Here is a 20,755-nt window from a genome sequence, read left to right on the forward strand (position 1 = left end):
TATATACAATAAAGTATGTTATAGTTTAGTGTAGTATTGTATGTTATAGTATCCTATAGGATTGTTAATCGTGGTATGGTATAGCATTGTAATTTGAAAAGTATCAATTTTGTCAAGGATAAGTGAATATGGTATGATATGAATAGGTGTATTAGTAGCACTAAACGTTTTACATCCTACTAATAAAAACGTCCCCTTTACATTAATATCGATAGGAGTACAATGAGAATTTTACACTGCAGCTTTAGGAATTCTGTATGTCACACTAATGCCACTGCATATTGACAATTAAAATAGAGACATAGAAAGAGAAACGATCAGAGATAACGAGAGAGAGCGAGAGTCAGACACGCACACAGAGAGAGCGGGAGGGAAGGAGAGAGAGCGAGAGAGAGAGAGAGAGAGAGAGTACTTAGAGGAGACGCATCCTCCGCACAGTGGTGAAAGCAACATCTCCTGTCCGCATTCCGACAGAACAGCAAACAGCGTTTCCACGTTGTTTCACAAAGTGATATTCATAACGCGACCATGTGGATTTATACGCTTCTTTTCCCTCTCTTCGTCATGTCTTATTCAGGTAAGTTTGAAGTAAAGCTTTTATAACAACTCTTCGGGTTGATGTGTTAAGGGCTGCACTCTCACTGAAGCTGCTTCTGAACGCAAAACAAGACTGAGCAGATAGCTGTTTTGATCAGAAAAAAAACTTAAAAACTTAAGAAAGAAGCTATATACGAGCTCTATGGCGACATTTTTTCATCTCCAAATGACGTTATTGTTCACATTTTATTGGAACAAGATATTGCAGTTTAGGGGACTCTTGGAGATGGAGTAGCTGCAAGCGGATTATTACCTGGGAAAAATTGACCTGTTTATTGAGAGAGCTGAAATAGATGTTTTTATTGACACTCTGCAGGGGCTTGTTGTTCTCAACTCTTCGTAGTGTGTTTCTACCTGTATGTAGGCGCGCATTACATTGCACAGGCACATATATTTTAAAAATAGATCCCTAGATAAATTATTCAGCTATAGGGGGCTAAATGTATACTACCCATTGTCCTACAATATGTCCCATATCAAAACCTAATTAGAGCTTCAGTCATCCTGTGCTGACAGAGCGCGATTTTTCGGCTCATTGCGCCTGCAGCCACTCAGGCAGTTGAACCCGTCAGCTTAAGTTTAGGATCGGACAAACATGATGCCTCTGTTCCTCTGATTTCCTAAAGTTACTCCCCAGCTCCTCAAACAATTAAATTTAGAATACAGAACAGAGGCTATGCAGTTTAAGGCCGTTTTTGGTTGACATGGTGCGCAATTCATAGACACAGCTTTCTAAGAACTGAATCACCATGCGCTGGACTTTTTCTCTGTTAATAGAGGCTCTTGAACCGGCTGAAGTGTGTAGGGCAGAGTGGAAATATGTAGGAGGCGGATAAAAGTGGAGGAGGAGGCATGCTGTCTAAATGTAAATGTCTAACTAGCTCTGATTCTGCAGAGATGTAGAGGACATTCACAGCATTGATTGCCCCCCACCCCTCCCTCTCTCTCTGTCTCTCTGTGTATGTGTCAGCCTCGGTTTCCTTTGGTGTAGTGATGAATGACTGTGCATCCCATCAGATGCTGTAGATTAATAACAGTTAAAGGAGACTAATTCCCGCAGTCATGTGCAGTCACAGTGTTCTCAGTCTGCTTCACTCATCTGCAGGTTACCTTTGCTGCTTTCCAGTCTTGGTTTGCATTTTAACAGAGGTGGTCCCCACTTCATAAAGTTAGACTACACATTTGAAAGTGTTAAATATTTCACAGTATAACAGAGCTGTGGTAGCCCTTTCAAATCGGTGGCAAGGTGAGTCTCCTGTGGCAATAACAAAGCAGAGTCAACCTCATTGCCAGGCAATGCATACTGATGAAGAAATTGCATATATCTTTTAGGAGCACCTGAAGTCACAGCCAGGGTCCCTAACTCAGTGGATAACTTCACTCGTGTTGCAAATGTGTCTAACATCATAAAACAACACTCCAGTCATTGCTGTGTACTACAGCTGTTTTGGGATGTGGTGTGGAATCATTCCCTTGTTATGTGTTACTGTGTAGTTTACACAGTCTGAAAAAGCACAGGAGTATTAAAGTCACTATGTCAAAAATTACTCAAGTAGAAGAACTTTCTGACTTAAAGATGCACTCAAAAAGTACAAGTACCCAACTACTCAATGACAGTAATTTGAGTGAAAGTAATTAGTTACTTCCACCCCTGATTTTTATTATTACAACTAAACTAGCATAGTACATCAAGAACATGATTCTTCAATAAAAGATGATACAATGGTATAATAAAACTGGTAAAATTGTGAATTTGCACATTAACCTGTTGTAAGGATGGCCACTGCCTGGTCCCTTACATAGGAGACCAGTGAGATACATGGTGTTATGGAGGAAAATTGTGACTTGGGCCCAGCGGGCCTTTATATTTTGGCCTGAAATAATGCTAAAGCAGTTAGTTTTTTCTCCCTAAATCAAAACTGTCAGTATGATACAAGCTTCAAATGTCATTAACACCTTTTCAGACACAACAGCAACAAAAATGGAAAGAGATTGATCACTTTAAAATTTGTAGTTTTGAAATATTTCAAGACCCTTTATACATTTCTTCAATGGGCCACTTGTTAAATAGAATGATGGTTATAGTAATATTGCAGGGTTGAAACAAGCTGAGGTTAAGGGGCCTAATGTGACATGTCTTCATGGGACGCAGAAATCCAGGCAACACCCTTGGACAAGCCGTTAGACTAAACAGAACTAGACTAGCCCTGGTCTGATCAAATCTGGCATTCATTTGCAGTCTATATTTGAAATGTACTATACGTAGATGACTGTCCATTTTACCCGTACAATCCAATATTGCTAAATGTTCATAAATGTTATGTAACTGTATTTCAGAGGGCAGGAGGAATCCACTCCAGGACTACCAAAAGACCGATGGCTTACGACTGGTTGTGGTGACGCCTGATTCCTCACACCTGACCAAAAGCAGGAAGTTGAGCATGGCTAAATGTGCCAAATCCTGCAGCCGCAACAAAAGACTCCCCTTCACCTGCAGGTATGTCAAGTAGCTGAAAGATTTTTGTCTGTAACCCTCCGCACTATGTATACGTCAATCCACAGAGAAAAGAGGTGGTTGTCAAGTTTCTTACTGTAATTATGCTTTTTTTGAAGGTAAAAGCACTGTTTTCTGTACTGGCAAATGTAGCTGTTCTGCATACCCCTGGGTTTTTGCCTCAAGACACTGAAAACAAGCTGACTATTATGTACTTCACTTTCCCCCCTGTCCCATATTCCTCTGTACTTTCTAGAGCATTCCTCTATGATCAAAACAACAGGAAATGCCAGTGGCTGTCGTTTGACAGGAACTCACCAGGAGTTCAGAGCCAGCAGGACTTCAACTACCAACTCTATGAAAAGAAAGGTGCCCTTTACTGTTTCAGTCTTTTTTCTCTCTGCTGTCTCCTCCTTTTGAAAATGTCCCTAAATGGTCTCAGTTGCATTCAGCAATGTGGCTTTAGTGTAGTTGTTTGTTTAAAAGTATGTAGAGGGGTTTTATGTCTCTATAAAAGGAGGTTTTCAGGGAGTTTGCAGCCTTTTAATGATAGCATCCCTCAACAGGAAGACAAGGAAGGGCAAGGACATTTGTCGTGTTTACTGTGTCGCTGCACATTATGGCCCATTTTCTGTCATTACGTGGTGTTTGTTTAAACGATGGAAACCCCCACCCCACTCTAACTGACCACAACAGCAAACATGCAAGCTGTGCAGCCTCTTTGACTGGATCCAAATGTTTTAGGGGAGATTAGAAAAACAGATTTTTTCTTCTGGCATTGTCATGTCCTTGTTAAGCCCTGTCTGTCTGTTTTCTTCATCATCCTTACTGGCTCTGTGTTGAAAATATTTCACACAGGTTGTTTGCTCATCCCACTAAATGACTCCCTTTTTACTGACTTTTCAGACTATGTTCGGGAGTGTATTGTGGGTACCGGTCAGAGCTACAGGGGGCGGAGGTCGGTGACAGTGACTGGGATCTTGTGCCAGGCGTGGGCCTCTCCTTTCCCTCACGAGCACAAGTAAGAACCTCGTCCACAAAGTCAAACACAGTCGTGTTAAAACTGCTTCTTACTGTAAGTGCTGGCCTGTTTGTGATGCAATTAGCTAGTAGCTAGAGGCTAGCTTGTACATGTGTGTGTACTTTGTGTACATGAGTATGATATATTGGGGGTTGATTAGGCTCCTGGGAGCACTCATTCATCAGAACTGACCTCATTGTAACGCTTTACTGAGTCACAGATCATTTCCTGCTGCAGCCCTACTGTTTATCTAGGTGTTCATGTCTGTGTTTTCTTCTGTGTGGGTTTTGCTGGGATTAGCATCATATCTAATATGATATTTAATATGGAAATGGTATTTTCGAATAAGAGTGAGTTATCAGGGAATATCCCCTCTATCTCAACTTTGCAGGGTGTACCCGTTGAATTAGTGTCTATCTATAAGTATCTGGGTTTTCTTATTGATCGAGAGCTTTCTTTCAAAGCACACATTACCAGATGGTCACCAAACTCAGGGTTAAATTAGGTTTCTATTACAGAAACAAGCCCTGCTTCTCTCTCAGTGCTTGAGAATACCTCGTATCTGCAAACATTCTACACTTGCTTGATTATGGTGATGTTCTATATATGCCTGCTTCAGCTAAATGTCCACAGTCTTTGAACACTGTTTATCACTGTGCACTGGTTGTAGTCGACTCACTCATCACTGTGAACTCTATGCTAAATCTGGCTGGCCTTCTCTGAGTGCTCGCAGGTACACTCACTGGATGACTCTAATTTATAAGGCTCTACTTGGCTTAGCTCCTTCTTATTTATGTGCTCTTCTTCAAAGAACTGAAAGCCACTATGCCTTGCACTTTAGCAACGTTGTTCATCTGCTTGTTCCTTGTGTCAGGACTGAATTGGGGAAAAAAGCGTTCAGTTTTGCTGCCATCTCTGCATGAAATTCTCTCCAGACTGATTTGAAATTGTCTGAATTCATTTCACTTTCGAGCACTTTATCTGCAAATACCTGTGCACTTTCAAAAGTACTGTTTGTTTTAATTTATTGTTGTAATCTGGCACTGAAATCTATTATTTATTATGACATATGTTGTTGATCTCTTGGCCACCCTTGTAAAAGAGACCTCGATCTCAACCGGTTTTATCTGGTTAAATAAAGGTTAAATAAAAAATAAAATAATAATACGCAGCCTTTCGTCAAGCTGTAGATATTCCCCTAGCAAATTCCCAGAAAAGCATTCTCTGATACAGATTAGCTCCAATGTGGAAAAATTACCAATTAAATGGTGTTTAAAAACAAAAGATTCTGGGGAAGCAATACCATATGCAGGATTACGAAAGTTGGCTTGGCAATAAACTTTTGTAAATGCCCGCTGAGCAGTAAGATTTCTGTATTCATCATTTACAAAACTATCAAAGAATGTATTGTTTTCTATTTAGCTGAATAGATGCTTCAGGACAAAAGAGGACAGAGCATCTACATGAGGTTGCCAAATATCTACATTTATTTTAAAATGGTTATTCCTATAATCATATACAGTTTATATGTTTTCAGGTATGTTACAGCCTGATGCAACAGTTGGAAACAAAAGAAAATCATATTTTTTCCTGTTAATCTACACTCAGTACCCCGTAATAACAAATTGAAATAGAGATTAAGAGATTACAATTAAGATTTTTATTTTTTGAAAATTATTAAAAAAAAATTAAAAAAACCTGTAATATCATAAATAATCAGGCCCTTCGCAATAACAATGGAAATTAAGCTTAAATGCCTCCCATCACTGTTGGTCTTTGCTTAGATGTTTCTAAACCTTGACTGGACTCCACCTGTGGTAAATTAAATTGGTTGGACATGATTTGGAAAAGCACACTCCTCTTTATAGAAGGCCTGACAGCTGACAGTGCATAACAGAGCAAAAATCAAGCTATGAGGTCAAATGCCTGCAGAGCTCAGAGACAAGATTGTTGCAAGGAACAGATCTGGGCAAGGCAACAAAAAATGTGTGCTGCACTGAAAGTTCCCATGAGCACAGTGGCCTCTATAATTCTCAAGTTTGACACAACCAGGACTCCTCCAAAAGCTGGTCACCTGGCCAAACCTGGCCTTAGTAAGAGAGGTGACGAAGCACCCGATGGTGACTCTGACTGAGCTGCAGTGATCCCATGTGGTAATGGGAGAAAGTTCCAGAAGGATAGCCATCACTGCAGCCCTTCACTGATCTAGACTTCATGGCAGAGTTGGTAGACAAAAGTCTCTTTTCAGTGCAAAACACGTGAAGACCTGCTTGGCTTTTTAATTGTAGTATGTTGCAAACTCCAAGCAGGCTTCCATGTGGTCTGCACTGAAGAAAAAAATAAATCCCAGATCAGTGGAGGACTGCAGTGATGGTTGCTCTGGTCGTGTCCAATGAATTTTATTTACCACACGTGGACTCCAGTCAAGGTGTAGAAATATCTCAGCAAAGATCAACAGAAATGAGAGGCATTTAACTAAATTTCAAGTGTTTTGCAAATGGTTTGCATACTTAGAGTGCTTAACAAATTTATTAGACCACCCTAACCCTAACCAAAGTAAGGTTTATGCCACAGCTGCCCTAAATTAACAGCATTGGTAATAACCTAAACCATTTTTTATGTTTCTGCAATGGTTAATACACCAATATGTAGAAGCTCTTTAACCCAAATAATATTTTTAATGCTAAAATATAATTATGATTGTTATCCATGAATTTTCAAATTTACTGATTTACAAAAAAACTGAAAAAATAATGAAGCACATTATTATTTTTTGATTAATATTTCAAATTATAGTTATTTACTTGCATTCCTGAACAGAAAAATGAGTTTTAGTGGTTGAATGTTATGCTTGATTCATTTCTGACTTCTCAGAGAAGCCCAGTGAGCCGGCTCAAATTTGGGTATAAAAAGGTGAATTCATTTTGAAATCGCTCATTCCTGGTAAAACGTGGAGATCTCACTGAAAATGAAAGAGTCCTCATTAAAGCACTTCATGATGCTGGATGGTCTCTGAGACAAATAGGGAAAGACATAAAGTGCTCTCACAGTGTGGTCAAGTATGCTTCGGAGTCAATTTCCGAGACTGGTACTTACAAAATGCACCAAAGAAGAGGCAGGAAACCAAAGTTAACTGAAGCAGATGTCAGACACCTCAAGATTTTAAGTACTAGAGACAGAAGAAAGACCACTGCTGATCTTCAGGCAGAGATGAATGCTTCTAGATCAGAGTCTGAGAAAGTCTCCAGAATGACCATAAGCAGACGACTGACGGAACAAGGCTTAAAGGGAAGAATAGCTGCTAAGGAGCCATTATTGAGGCCTGCAAACATCCAGAAATGCCTCAGATTTGCCAGGGAGCATGAACACTGGACTGTTGATGACTGGAAGAAGGTACTCTGGATGGATGAGTCCAAGTTTGAACTCTTAGGTCAGCATCGTCGTGTTTATGTCCGCAGAAAAGCTGGAGAACGTTTTGATGCCAGATGCATCGCACCCACAGTGAAACACGGTGGAGATTCCATTATGGTATGGGGTTCCATTTGTGGATACGGTGTGGGCAAATAAGTGAAAAACTACGGTATCATGAACAAGAACATCTACCACAACATCTTAGTGCATCATGGAATCCCTTCTGGACTGAATCTGATTGGTCGTGGGTTCATACCAACAAGACAATGACCCCAAGCATACTTCAAAGCTGTGCAGAGACTATTTGACCAAGAAAAAGGGATCTGGAGTACTGGAACTGATGGACTGGCCAAGTCAAAGTCCAGATTTGAATCCTATTGAACAAATTTGGGATTTAGTAGATTCAAAGATTGATCGCGCAAAAGTTTAATCTAAAGCAAGTCTGTGGGAACAGCTAGAAACTATTTGGAACTCAATAACAAAAGAGATTGTTGAAAAGTACAGAAAAATAATGCCAGCAAGAATGCAAGCTGTTATCAAGGCCAAAGGAGGCCATACAAAATAAGAAGTTTTTGGTTATTATATTATATTAATATTTATGTTTTCTTGTTTTTATGACAGGTGGTCTAATAACTTTGTTAAGCACTATATATGTATATATATATATATATGTATATATATATATACAACATAGCAAAAGTGAAAGAAGCAAAGGGGGTCTGCAATGTATATGATAGTAGGAATAGTATTTTTTTAAATACATGTAGACATGTCAGAGTAAAATTCTACATGTGTGGTGGTGGAAAAACTATCACCATTTTGACACTGAGTTGTTCTAAATGATGAATGTACTGTATAAAAGTTGAGAATTTACATTACCTCAAACAGTTCCAATTGTCCAAAGAAGCAGAGAATTATACATTTCTATGGTTGTGAATCTGATGGTGTGTTTCTTGCTATAACAGAGCCACTATGACAGAGACAGTAGATTCATACATGCCATGGATGGAAATACTGGATGTTAGATCAAAGACTGATACAAAGTCTAAACTCCTGGATGCTGCTGTTCTGTTGCTGTATGTCTTTCATTTTTGTGCTGTTACTTGTAAATGGCCATTCTGCCATAGACCATATATTCTATTATCAAAACCCAACCTCTAACACAAATCTCCATCCTTCACACCTGATGCTGTAACAGAAGCAGAGACAAGGCGTGCTGTTCTCCTCTGCCCTCCTCGGCTGCTTATAAGGAAGGCCACTTTTAACTGCTTTTCTTCCTCATCATGAAATTTATCCATTAAACAGAAACGCTGGTTTTGAATCCAAAAATGGAGGACAGTTTTTTCACGTGAGCTTTAAACCAATATGGTTTTGCATTGTCTCTGTAGAACAAAGAGTCCCAGGGCAGTTTTTTGTGTCCCTGGAGAAATAATAGAAAGAACACATGGGAAAACTGTTGTAGAACAGGGACAAAGTTCATCATGAGCAAACTATTAACAACAATCAGAGAACCTTAAACATGACACACATTTATTATGTCTGAAGCACAGTCTTCCTCCTTCCTTCTGCTCTCCCCCTCACTCTGAGCTAGTAAATGACTCTGACAGGCTTTGTAGTGAGATGGCGCTGCAGCAGACAAATCAAAGAGGGCAGGGTAGGGTTGTTCCTCCGCTGAACCTTCTTTATCAAGTGCTATTATCGTCTTTGTAGGCCAGGTAATTGAACTCATGTGCTTTGTATGCTTTATCAGTGTACAGGCATGGGAACCTCTGAAACACACATGTACCAATGCACATACTTGAAGTATTAATTGCATTTTTATCAGGGAAAGGTTTCTCCTCTTTTCAGCCACTCTCACTTAAAGTTGACTCTAGAACTTTATGTTTTTTCCTTCTCTTTTGGAAAAACACAGTTTGACGTACAGGTTCATCATCACAACTGATGACTGCAGTCATGTGCTTGCCTGATGTAGAAGATATGAGTCATTTGTCAGTGTTTACACGACATTCAGAGCCTGCCTCAGGGAAGACTAACGATGCTTCCACTCGTTAATGTGGTTTCTTATGTTAACGAACATGTCACTGATGGCTTGATTTGTTACATTTACCGCAACTTGTCCGTTTCCATTGGTTGTGTCAACAGCCAGGTTTCAGCTGTCAGAGCTGCAGCAGCTCTCACACTGCATAGGTGCCGTTATTCTGCCAGAGATAAAAGACAACACTAACTGTGGCCTTGGGTGTTTTTTTTCAAAAGGAGGTAGCTCTGCATGCTAGATGAAGTATTTGGCAACTGTACACGTGTCTGCTCTAACTGTGTCTCTGCTCCTGACAGATTCACATCCAAGAGGTTCAGGAAGAAGGACCTCAGAGAAAACTACTGTCGCAACCCGGACAACTCCACCGTCGGCCCGTGGTGCTTCACTACAGACCCTCGGCCACACCTCAGACACCAGGAGTGCGGCATACCTCAGTGTTCACAAGGTGGGCCACACGCACATGAAGAAAATGCGTCTCTATCCATCTGAGAGGACATTTATAGAAAACTAATGCCCATTTCAAATTGCAAATTGCTGCTCCAATTGAGGTTTGATAGTCTGAAATGAGCTGCAGCAAATTACACAATCACACAGAGCTTTGGACAGAGCCACGCTGGCCGTGGCTGCTCTACATCTGTGAGTGGGGAGTTTCTTTATTTGCTAAAGCCAGCTGCAGCTGTTTCCAGGTGTGTGGTTCAGTTTATGCTATCCTCTCTCATTCCATCAGGCACAGAGTTCCTAAGTGGTGTGAACCCAAAGAATGTCGGAGGATATTCATCCCCTGTCGTCTCCAACAGATAAACTGTTAGCTGTTTCATTCATCCCTGTGCACATGTAGAGGAAAACTGTTGTTGAGTAATGGATCTCTTTAAGAAAAACTAAGATATTTACTTTCCCAGTGGTGTGTCAGCCTCTATGTTATATCACACACACATTACTGTCAGGCGCTGATGTCTCCCTGAAGGAGGAGATGATAAGGACCCCTGTTATCTAACCCCAAGGGATTCATGCTGTCAGACAGGCTGTTTCCTCTTCATGTATGACACTGCATCATGATAATGAGGAACCAGGCTGGGAAGCTTGTTGGCTCTCAGACTCACATGTGTTGTTTCAACAGGTTATCAGTGGTCGCGACAGCAGTGATGACTTTTTATGATGACAGAAAGTTACTCAGAAGAAAATATCCAGAAGGGTTTCTTTAGAAATTAGCCTCTTAATGGGAAACATGCACACAGACACACAAGCATGGCGTGGGCAAGCACACATGCAGCCAGTGGTTAAAATGTGCTCTGTCATGACAACAGTGAGTGGACTCATAAACATCTGGTTCTAATCCACGTTCTCTGTCGTTTACACTGCACCGTGTGTATGACTCACATCACAACAAAAGGTGACTTTATTACGTTAAAGAGTTTCACAACTTCATTAGTGCAACACATTACATGGTGTTTAGTCTCATAACCTAAGGAGTTCTATTAAACTTTTAAGAAGACTTTTATTTTGAAATGTTGCATAATTATTTCAGGGTACAATATCAGGACCTTGAGTGTGTTAAAGACTAGATATGGCTTTGTGATTGTGATATTTAGTGTTGAGATTTATTTTAGCGTGGTTAACTTTTCAATTGTGGCTTCCCCTTTAAATCCCACCCTCTCTGTTAGGATCCAGTGAATGATACAAATGATAGTGAATTGTAAAAACACCACTGACAGATGCAAAGGATGACCATTTATGTAGAACTTTTACACTGGTATCTCTACAATGAATGAAAAAAGACTTCTCCCATGCCAGATATTTTAGTTGCACTTTTATATTACCTCACATGCTTAAATCTTGCAGTCGTTAGAGTCCATGTCTTCATGATAGAGCTGCTAAGGTGGACAAAAAAAGTCAGTTGATTGTTTGGTCAAAGACTAGATAAGGAAGCATGAACAGTTGAAGTCACCATTCTGTTGCTGTATCTCCTTCATGTTATATCCTGCTTACTTGTGATGGACCTCGATTGTTCTCAGACATTGTGTATGCATTCTGTTGCCCAATCTTCCCCTGTAAAACATCACTCCCCCCACCATCCTAATTCCATGGCATTGTGGCCCCACTAGACATGTCTAAGCTGAACAGAGACCTCTACAGTCTGAGGTAGTCTGAGGTGTACTTACTAAACAGTGTTTTTGTTTCATGAATGAACTTCACACAATGAAGGAGAGAGATGTTAAAGCTGAGAGCAACCAAAAAACCTCAGGGTTTGCTTATAACGTAAACCAGGAAGTCCCTTTTTAACAGCTTTTCTCCCTCATAAAATGAGCAGACTTCAGTTCTAAACAAGATGTAAGCAGCAGAGGTGGGTAGAGCTGAGCTCGCCATCTTTTGTTAATGTGTTGATTGAGAGACTCCTTGTGGTAGAACTTATATACAATTCATTTAAACAGATTCATGGAGCCACCCTATTCCTGGGGTCTCTGTTGGAGGTATGACTGTTGGGTCTTCTGGGGATGTAATGGGCATGGAAAAAAAATATTTCTCCCAGTGACTAGCTATTGTGTCTCACCAACAATGGCAGTTGTTTTTCAAGTAAAACAACCCTGATTTATCAAACACTGTTGAATTTTCTTATATCAAACAGCCAGTTAAATGAGACACACATAGCTGTTGAATTGCAACAGCTATTGCGAACAGAGCAGCATTATGGCTGTTTTGAGTTATTTTTCAGGCCAAATCATTAAGACATGGCTGCATGTAATAATATGAGTGGCTCTTGCACTTGTTTGGTGATGAAGTTAAAATCTGCTTCCCAGTGAATGTCATTAATTTTGGTTGTGCTACATAGTTTTTCAGCTCCATGAAATGTTTTCACAGTGTTTTTTTTCTTGTTCCCTGCACACCTTGCAGAAACAAAACCTATTCTTAGTTCACTCTCAAACTTTCCCAATGTCTGTTCATTTCTTTTCTATGTCAAAAAGAGAACTGCAAACAGCAAGAGGATTGGCATTTGTTTCTATCATTGATTTAAATTGTCCCTCACGCATCAAGTTTCAGCTGTGTTGCAAGGTATCCTAAATGTACATACTTTTCTTGTGAAAGCCCTCTACCTTCAGTGGCCTTGTGTGAAACTTTCTCAAAAAATGAAAACAAAAGGTCTTTCAGTCTGTGAGCCATAAATCACTTTTTCATTATCCGACCCAGTGGCAGTGCTGACAAGAATTTAAAATACCTTTTTATTTACAGATGTTTGGTTTGCCATTGTAGGATGTCTAAAGGCAGCGAGTGCATTTCATTATCAGCCTTCACTGTTTGCTTTTGGTGGTAAAAGAAAAGAGTCAGTTATAGAGCTAAGACAGGGGAATGGATTTATGTTCAATTCTGAGTTTCTCTAAGCTTCTGCTCTGTTTGTTTGTTTGTTTGTGTAGTTGAGTGTATGACCTGTAATGGCGAAGATTACAGGGGACCCATGGACCACACAGAGAGTGGAAAGGAATGCCAGCGCTGGGACCTGGACGGACCACACAAACACCTGTACCACCCCAAGAGGTACTGTGTGACACTCACATCTGCATCACTGTAAATCATGCAAACTCAATCACAGTAAAGCCCACACACTAAGATATATTATATGTCATTTAGCAGCCAAAAGCATGCGAAGACTTAATGATACATTTTTAAGTGTGATTTGGTTTCACTAACTCTGCAGATAAAGTGATCTGGAGTCTTTCCCTAAAGGAATGCCATCACAGTCCAGTAATTGTGTATTTTAGCTGCACTTTGCTGGGAAAACTCTTCAATCCCACTAAATTGTCCCAAATTCCTTTAAACTCTGAAATTACAAAGCAAGCTCACATCCAGCCGTGAGTTAATCTTATACCTATTTGAGGGAGGCTATATTTTATCAGCCTGCATTAGTATTCCTTACATGATCTCCTGTGCTTGTGCGTGTCTGCAGTGTGCGTGTGTAGTTGAAAGAGTGCTCCGACCCGACGTTTGGCAGGTGGTCTGGATTAGCGAGGACTCGTTAACACATCCTTAATCATCCTGGTGTTTGTGTGAACGGGGTCCCACACTGCTCATAGCACTAATGTAATGAGAGGGTCCCACAGAGCTGATGCTGCAAGCCTAGAGGCAGGAGGCCTGCAGGGATGAGAGCCTTTCTGGGTTGAATTGCTTTACAACACCTGTAGTTGTGCTGCCTATTATCTCCCTCGCTCCCCTGAGCGCTGAGCAGATTCACAGATGGAGCCCTTGTTGCACCATTCCAGTTGTTAATGCTTGAGTTGCATGCGATGGTGAATTATTCCTAAATTCTACTGTCCTCCTAAGGATTCAGACAGAAAATGGAAACATATTTCTGCTTTTTTTCCCTCGCTCATGATTGAACTGAGGATGAAAATTTAAGTATGTTCTGCCACTTGTACTTTTCTTCAATTCAGAGAGCTATGCTTTGCACTTTATGATATTATTTTTGTGTTACTCTGTCCACTCATATAAAGCGTCTAAGATGCATTTTTTATTTTTTTCTATTAGATATCCTGACAAAGGCCTGGATGACAACTATTGTAGGAACCCAGACGGACGCCACAGACCATGGTGCTTTACCACGGACCCCAGCACACCCTGGGAGTACTGCGACATCAAAGTTTGTGGTAGGCATGTGTGCATGTCTGTTTGTGTGTGTGTGTGTACTATTGGCTGCATTAGCATTTGTCATGCATTTTGGGGTGGGGGGATGGGGGGGTGTAACACAGGGGCCCTTAAAATGTAAAGCACGAGTACATCACTATTTAACAATAATATGAATAAGAGAAAACCATCTTCACACTGCATTAATCAATATGTCTGATACTAACTTTTTTACTTGTTTTCATTACTAAAAAGGTAACTTTCTCTCTGCTCTGCTCAGTAAATCTATAAAGCGCTGCTGTCTGCCGACAGCACATGAGGAGCTTCTGCACACTGAGTCTGAGCTCTGTAGGTCTTTGCAGATAAATTCACTGATACACCTTCTGTTGAGCCCTCGCACTGTTTGGGGAAAGTGGGATTGTGAACGCTTCATTTAGGGTCTTTTGGCCTGGCTGGATTTTGCTTCTGCCATCTTCCTGAATCTTTTTGGGGTGATGATTTGCCAGGTGGCTACTTGTATCACTCGTATTCCCCATCAAGTGTGTCACTGCAGTCTGGCAGTGTTTGTATACTGTTTTGGTTTGTTCGTCACCTTTTTTCCTTTCTCATTTCTTGACACCAGGGAACCAAAATGCTTACACACGTCAGATTAAAAGTCGCTGGAGCCTCAACAGTCCTAAAACTTCAGTCTCCCCTTGGCTTAGGTCTCTATTCCCACTGGTAGAATCCACCATTTTCATGCTGTTAGATCGAGTCAGTGATTGGAGCTGGGTACACAAGGGTTGAAGTAGCTGTTCTAACTTCCCTTTACTCTGCTTCACTAAAAAAATCTGAACAAAATGTTTTACACTTTCTCTTTATTTCCGTGTAACAGAAAGTTGGAGCTACAAATATATAAAATTATTTGTATCCTTATCCAGGTGTGGTTATTGTAATTACGCAGGGTTGATTTGGGCTGTTATAGTGAGTGATGACCCATACATCCTTGCAGCACCCCTGGTCCTGCATGTTAAAGTGGAGTCTGTTTATGCTTGTACATGAATGTGTTACTATTCTGTGCAGATTCATGAAGCATAACCAACCACACCAGAATTTACAACTTCCTGCACCTTTCATTTCCCACTCATAGCCCTGTCATTGGTGCTGTAGAGTAGACATACATGCGGACCAACACAGAGTTCCTTCCTTAGGTTTGGCTCTCTGTTATGTCTCCTCTAATAGCCAGAATGTTTATTTTCCCCCTACGCCACTGGCCAGCTGTTTATTGTTCTATGCCAGCCCTTATGTGCGGGAGTCAAACTGCACAGGGCTCAGTGACTGCTCCATATTAACCTCCTGTTACACACAGACACAACAGCGGGGTCATACACACTATGAGCAGATTGCTTTCATTACACCTCTTATGTGTGATTGATGTGCATGTGTTACATCTGTTTTGTGTGTCCTTACACTTGTAGTAAAGTGGTAGATAGTGATGCTCTGAGCTGTAATCAGTGATGAGTCACTGAGACAGCCACTGTGGTCCTGTACGACATAAAACAGAGAGCGTGCTGCTGTTATTGTTGGGCTCGCCTGCTCTCTCCTCAGAGAGCGACTGGCCTGTTTGCCTGCTGCAGCCATCAGCAGTCCTGGCACAATGTTTACTAGATGGCACTCCTCCATGTGGACGTGATTCACTGCTCCCCCCTGTTTTTTCCCCCCACTAAAATCTGTCTCCCAGCCCGCACTGTCTCCATCTCTCTGACTCTGATATGGGAGTTTGTTGGGAACAGACCAAGTTTACGACCCAGTTAGTCTTAATCAAAACAAGGCAGAGACGGGAGAGCAGGAGACAGGGAGACAAAGTGTTCTTTTGTCGAGGCTTGCTCTTTTGTTTACTGTCACAACGAGTGAGTATCTATTTTTAGACATGTTGTATTGATAGAAAATGTCTGGCGTCGAGTGTTGATAATTTGCAGCCTCACACAGAGTCAATTCAGGCTAATAAACTTTATCAATCTGCATGTAATGAGCAGGGCTTCTTTTTAAAAAAGTAGACCTGATAAAATTATCTGCCTTGCTTTTCCATTTTTTGCCATATTATCGTTTACACATGGCAAGATGAACCCAGTGAGTGATCCAAGACCTGCTACAGTGAAAATCTCCTCTAGGATTGTTCATGATTGTACAATAATCTAATTCCAACCAAATAAAGAGCTGTGTTTGAGGCTCAAGTGTAATCACATTTAATACCTGACAGTGCAGCCACACATTGGAAATTTTTTGGGCCAATTGATTCTGGGCATCACTCCTTTTCAGAGTAAATTGTCTGTTACTGTTTGGACCATGGGCTGTTGACAGCTGGGGGATAAAATCTTGCTATGTGTGATTTTTATGACTATAATCAGGACTTCTGTGTACTGAGTTTGAGTGGGAGCAATAATAGAAGGGCAGGCAAATGGAAAGTATGTGTAATATTTTGTGGTTCACCAGGGTTTGAGTGCAGTGCCAAGGTTCATTCCAGGTTCACCTAACTCTTACAAAGTTCTCCAACTTCCAACTCTCTCTGAAGTTTATAGTTCTAATTTTCTACATCCCTCCATCCATTTCATCCAAATTTGGGAGTTATTTGAGTCTGCCTTTCTTGTTCAAATTTCAACTTAAATTAGAACTTCCTTTTCCAGTTTGAGAAATCACACCAGAAAATTCAGGATATATTTTTGGGATCACATGCCATGACACAATGCGATAATTTGCTATTTCTGTGAATCCTAAAAATAGGTGTTGAATATTTTTTCTAATTGAAGAAAAGACTTTTGGGGGGGTGCAGAAGGCTTATGCACCCTGTGTACAGAGGCTATGGAGCTCAACAGTGAGGTTGAAGAAGTAACAGACCCATTCATTTTCTCCATAGAGGGTTTGATTATTTTAACAGAGAGTGCTGTGAAGAGTGGTGGTGCCACCTTTGACTTCTTAGTTAATTCTGGGGTGTGTTTAGCCACTATGCTCTTCAGTACCTGTGGACTGGCTAATTGAGCAAGTAACAGGGGCAGCCAACTGTGCACTGTCATTTGGTGATGTACAGATCACTGGACTTTGCTGATGATGCTGTGATCCTTGTGGAGACCGTAGATGTCCTTTTGGGGTCTGAACTTGCTGAGTGAGGAGGCTGGAGCTCTGGGAATGCATGTCTCTTGGGCCAAATCAAAGATCCAGGGATTTGGGGATGCCTTGGATGCTGCCATTGAATATATGTCAGTGAATGTGAGAGTGTGGAAATTGTAGAGCAGTTCACCCACTGTGGCAGTGTAATCTATCGATCTGCTGACTGCAAGGTTGAGATCAGCCACAGGCTTGGACTAACACATCGGTCAATGCGTTGCAGACAAAAGTCAGGGTTTTTAGCTCTTGCTATATTCTTGTGAGGCCTGGACATTGACTGATGGCCAGAGGCTCTGACTGGACTTCCTTTGCGACAGCTTCTCTTCAGCAAATTTTTGGGTATCATTGGCAAGGGCATGGTAAGGGACAGCTGCTTGACACAGGAATGGCAGCTGGCTTTTACAGGCACCTAGCACGCCTCCCTGGGCCTGATCCAACTCACTACATACTGGGTGCCTTGGACCCTCTGGGCCGGTCTAGATGCTGGGGGCATCCACATGCATCATGGAGTAGGCTGTACCAGATTTTCAGGGCCTGCTGTAACCATTAAAATGTCTACCACACCCATGAATGACGATGGTGGCTGTTGATGAATACATTAACAATGAATTAAGGGAACTGCAGTAGATTATGGGATACGTAATTCCTTCAGCCTCTCCGTTGCACCAAATCAAATGTTGTAGCCATGACTATCCAGGTAGCTATGGACAGGTACTGTTGAGCTCTGAATCCTCCAACTAGGTCAACATATCTTTTATCCCTGATGTCCTGCCCTATCTTTACGGGCCAATCAGAGCAACAAACATGACATAGCCCCTACTGAGGAGTAAACTCCATACAGAACTGCATAACGCGAAGTGAAATTTCCACATATTCTAGATTCTTCTCATACAAAGTGAAATATTTCAACTTTTTTAGTTTTAATCTTGATGATTACGGAAGAATCAAAAAAATCAAGATTAAGAAGAATGAAAATCTACTATCTTAAAACATTAGAATATCACAAACATCAGTGCAAAAAAGGGTTTATAATACAGGAATGATGACCTTCTGGTAAATTATTCTCATTTATACACTCAGTAATTGGTTGGAGCTTCTTTTGCATAAATTACTGCATCTATGCCACGTATCCCGTGAGAACACACACACGCAAATGTGCAAGAGTGCATGCATATTTTTCACCAGAAAGCTTCACCAGTTTGAAAAGATTCATTTTTTGTTTCCAGAAGATGAAGCCAAATATACTTGTAAAAAAAGAACAGAGTTGGCTTAAAAGATGAGAGAAAGACTTCAGATTTCTAAAACCAGTCAAACATGAGCGTGAAGCTGAGCAGTCACGAATTTTCAGTGGATTTTTTCCTTTTGAATCTTTTAGGACTACTCCACACAAAAGTGGTTATCTTTAAAAATAGAGGCTTTTCTGCATTCGTGAACAGTTTGCCCATTGTACACATGCAAATAGCATTTTAGGTCACTAAAAAACACCTTTTGGAAATTGTCATCCAGGGTGAAAACTTTTTACTGTGTGTGTAGTTGAGGAAAACAGTGTTTAAGGCTTGTAATGTAACCGTGCCTCAGTTTCTCCTGTTTGTGATGTCACTGTGTGAGACTTTTCATTAACAGGTGCATCTCAAAAAATAAGAATAGCATGAAAATGTTCAGAAGTGAAACTTTGAGTGAGACTTTTTTGTTTAAATGTTGATGATTATGGCTTACAGCAAACAAAGATAAAAAAAAAAAATCCACTACCTCAAAATATAAGAATACCACAAAATATCAGTAAAAAAGATTTATAACACAGAAATTTTGTAAGCCTTTATACAACTCAGGAGCAGGCTAATATTGCTGAGAAAACTTGGGAAAATCGGGAAAATGGCCTTTCTGTAAAAGACATAAAGGAAATGGGTGGACTCTCAGGAATGTCAGTGAACTCAGGACACTTGAATTTGATTTTGACTCAAACATGTAGCAGCAGGCAGAACGATCTTCTATCATCAGGTTATGGCAGTTTTAACAATTGACAGAGCCATATCTTTACCTGAGTGTCTACAGGATGCCAGAGAAGAGACTTGTGCTGAACTTTGGATGGGTTTGAAACTTAAATTCAAACACTTGTTAGTCCTGGTGGTTGACAACAAACTCTTCTGTTGTACAAAATCATTAAAGGCTTATATGTTTAATACTTTAAATGGACATTAGGCATTCTGTATGCTACTTTAACCCCCTGTCTCCCTCTTAATAACTTTATGTTCTTTCACAGAAACTCCTCCCAAAAGCAATGTGGTGGAAACAACAGAGTGTTACCTGGGTCGTGGTGAGGGTTATAGGGGCACTGTAGACCTGTTGCCCACTGGACTAATCTGCCAACGCTGGGACTCTCAGTATCCCCATAACCACACATTCCTACCTGAAGCCTACCCCTGCAAGTGAGTCACACTCTTCTTTACGGCCATCCACTTACTCTCTCACCTGCTTGCACTTATACCTCACAGATTACTTGATCACTTCCCTGTGTTTTCCAGAGACCTTAGAGAAAACTACTGCCGCAATCCAGATGGCCAAGAAGTCCCCTGGTGCTTCACTACAGATCCGAGAGTTCGCACAATGTTCTGCACCAACATCCCCCAGTGTGGCACCCAAAACAAGCCTGTCAACGGTGAGGGACTCAACGGCTTTATTTGACAATCAAACAGCGAGGGAAAAGCCGATTTTCTCTTCGTCTGAAGCGGAGAAATATTCAGCATTTTCTGTAGACAGCTGAGTTCACATGAGACCGGGCTTGTTACCACGTATCCTCATCCCTGTGGGGTAGTACAGCCCTGTAGGACTGTGGGAAGGACTGACCACCATGCCTCACATTAACCAACTCTGACAGCAGCTCAACGTCACACACTGTCTGGTCTCATCGGGCAGGGGAAGATGGAGTGGGGGGATTAGTGCTGGATGAGATTTTTTCTGGGGTAGCATGAGATTTTGAAGGCAAAGATGCAGATCTATGGCTGAGTACACGAATGCAGATTTCCCCAGGGATCTCGTGGGGTACGTCTCTAGAATTACGTGGACTTGCATTGGGATTTTAAACCCTCTCTGTGGTCGTGTTGTGATCCACTCTTGAGGGTTGAAAATGTTCCCAGAGATAAAAATGAGATGCAGGGTGACAGCCAGCTTCAGGTTCTTATTTATGTGTTTTTCTAGTGATGCACTTTCAAGATGCAACCACAATAGCTCAGAATCTCTGCTTTTTAGTGTGATTGACTACACTGCAGTGCTCTTTGTCTTGTTTTTCTCTACACTTCAGAGCAAAGAATGCACAAACTATTGTTGTGATAATGCAGGCTGCAGGTGCTTATTAATATACATAATACAGAGCAGACACTATTGTGCATCACTTAAAACAAGCAGGAATTATGTGCCTGTCTCATTGGTTTCCTCTCTTTCTCCATGT

At 41.0% G+C, this 20,755-nt stretch overlaps 1 protein-coding gene across 1 annotated transcript in view; it reads left to right on the forward strand.

Moving 5' to 3' along the window:
- Positions 1–424: 424 nt before the first annotated feature.
- Positions 425–20,755, forward strand: part of LOC121515535 (hepatocyte growth factor) — a 34,366-nt gene continuing 14,035 nt past the window's right edge. The window contains exons 1-9 of the mRNA XM_041796357.1: positions 425–577; positions 2,935–3,094; positions 3,348–3,460; positions 3,998–4,112; positions 9,855–10,003; positions 12,966–13,086; positions 14,074–14,192; positions 19,571–19,736; positions 19,833–19,966. Of these exons, the coding sequence (XP_041652291.1) occupies positions 529–577; positions 2,935–3,094; positions 3,348–3,460; positions 3,998–4,112; positions 9,855–10,003; positions 12,966–13,086; positions 14,074–14,192; positions 19,571–19,736; positions 19,833–19,966 (1,126 nt within the window). The 5' untranslated portion in view covers positions 425–528. The remainder of the gene's footprint in view (positions 578–2,934; positions 3,095–3,347; positions 3,461–3,997; positions 4,113–9,854; positions 10,004–12,965; positions 13,087–14,073; positions 14,193–19,570; positions 19,737–19,832; positions 19,967–20,755) is intronic.

Source organism: Cheilinus undulatus, linkage group 9 (genome assembly GCF_018320785.1).
Source record: "Cheilinus undulatus linkage group 9, ASM1832078v1, whole genome shotgun sequence".
NCBI classification, from domain to species: domain Eukaryota; kingdom Metazoa; phylum Chordata; class Actinopteri; order Labriformes; family Labridae; genus Cheilinus; species Cheilinus undulatus.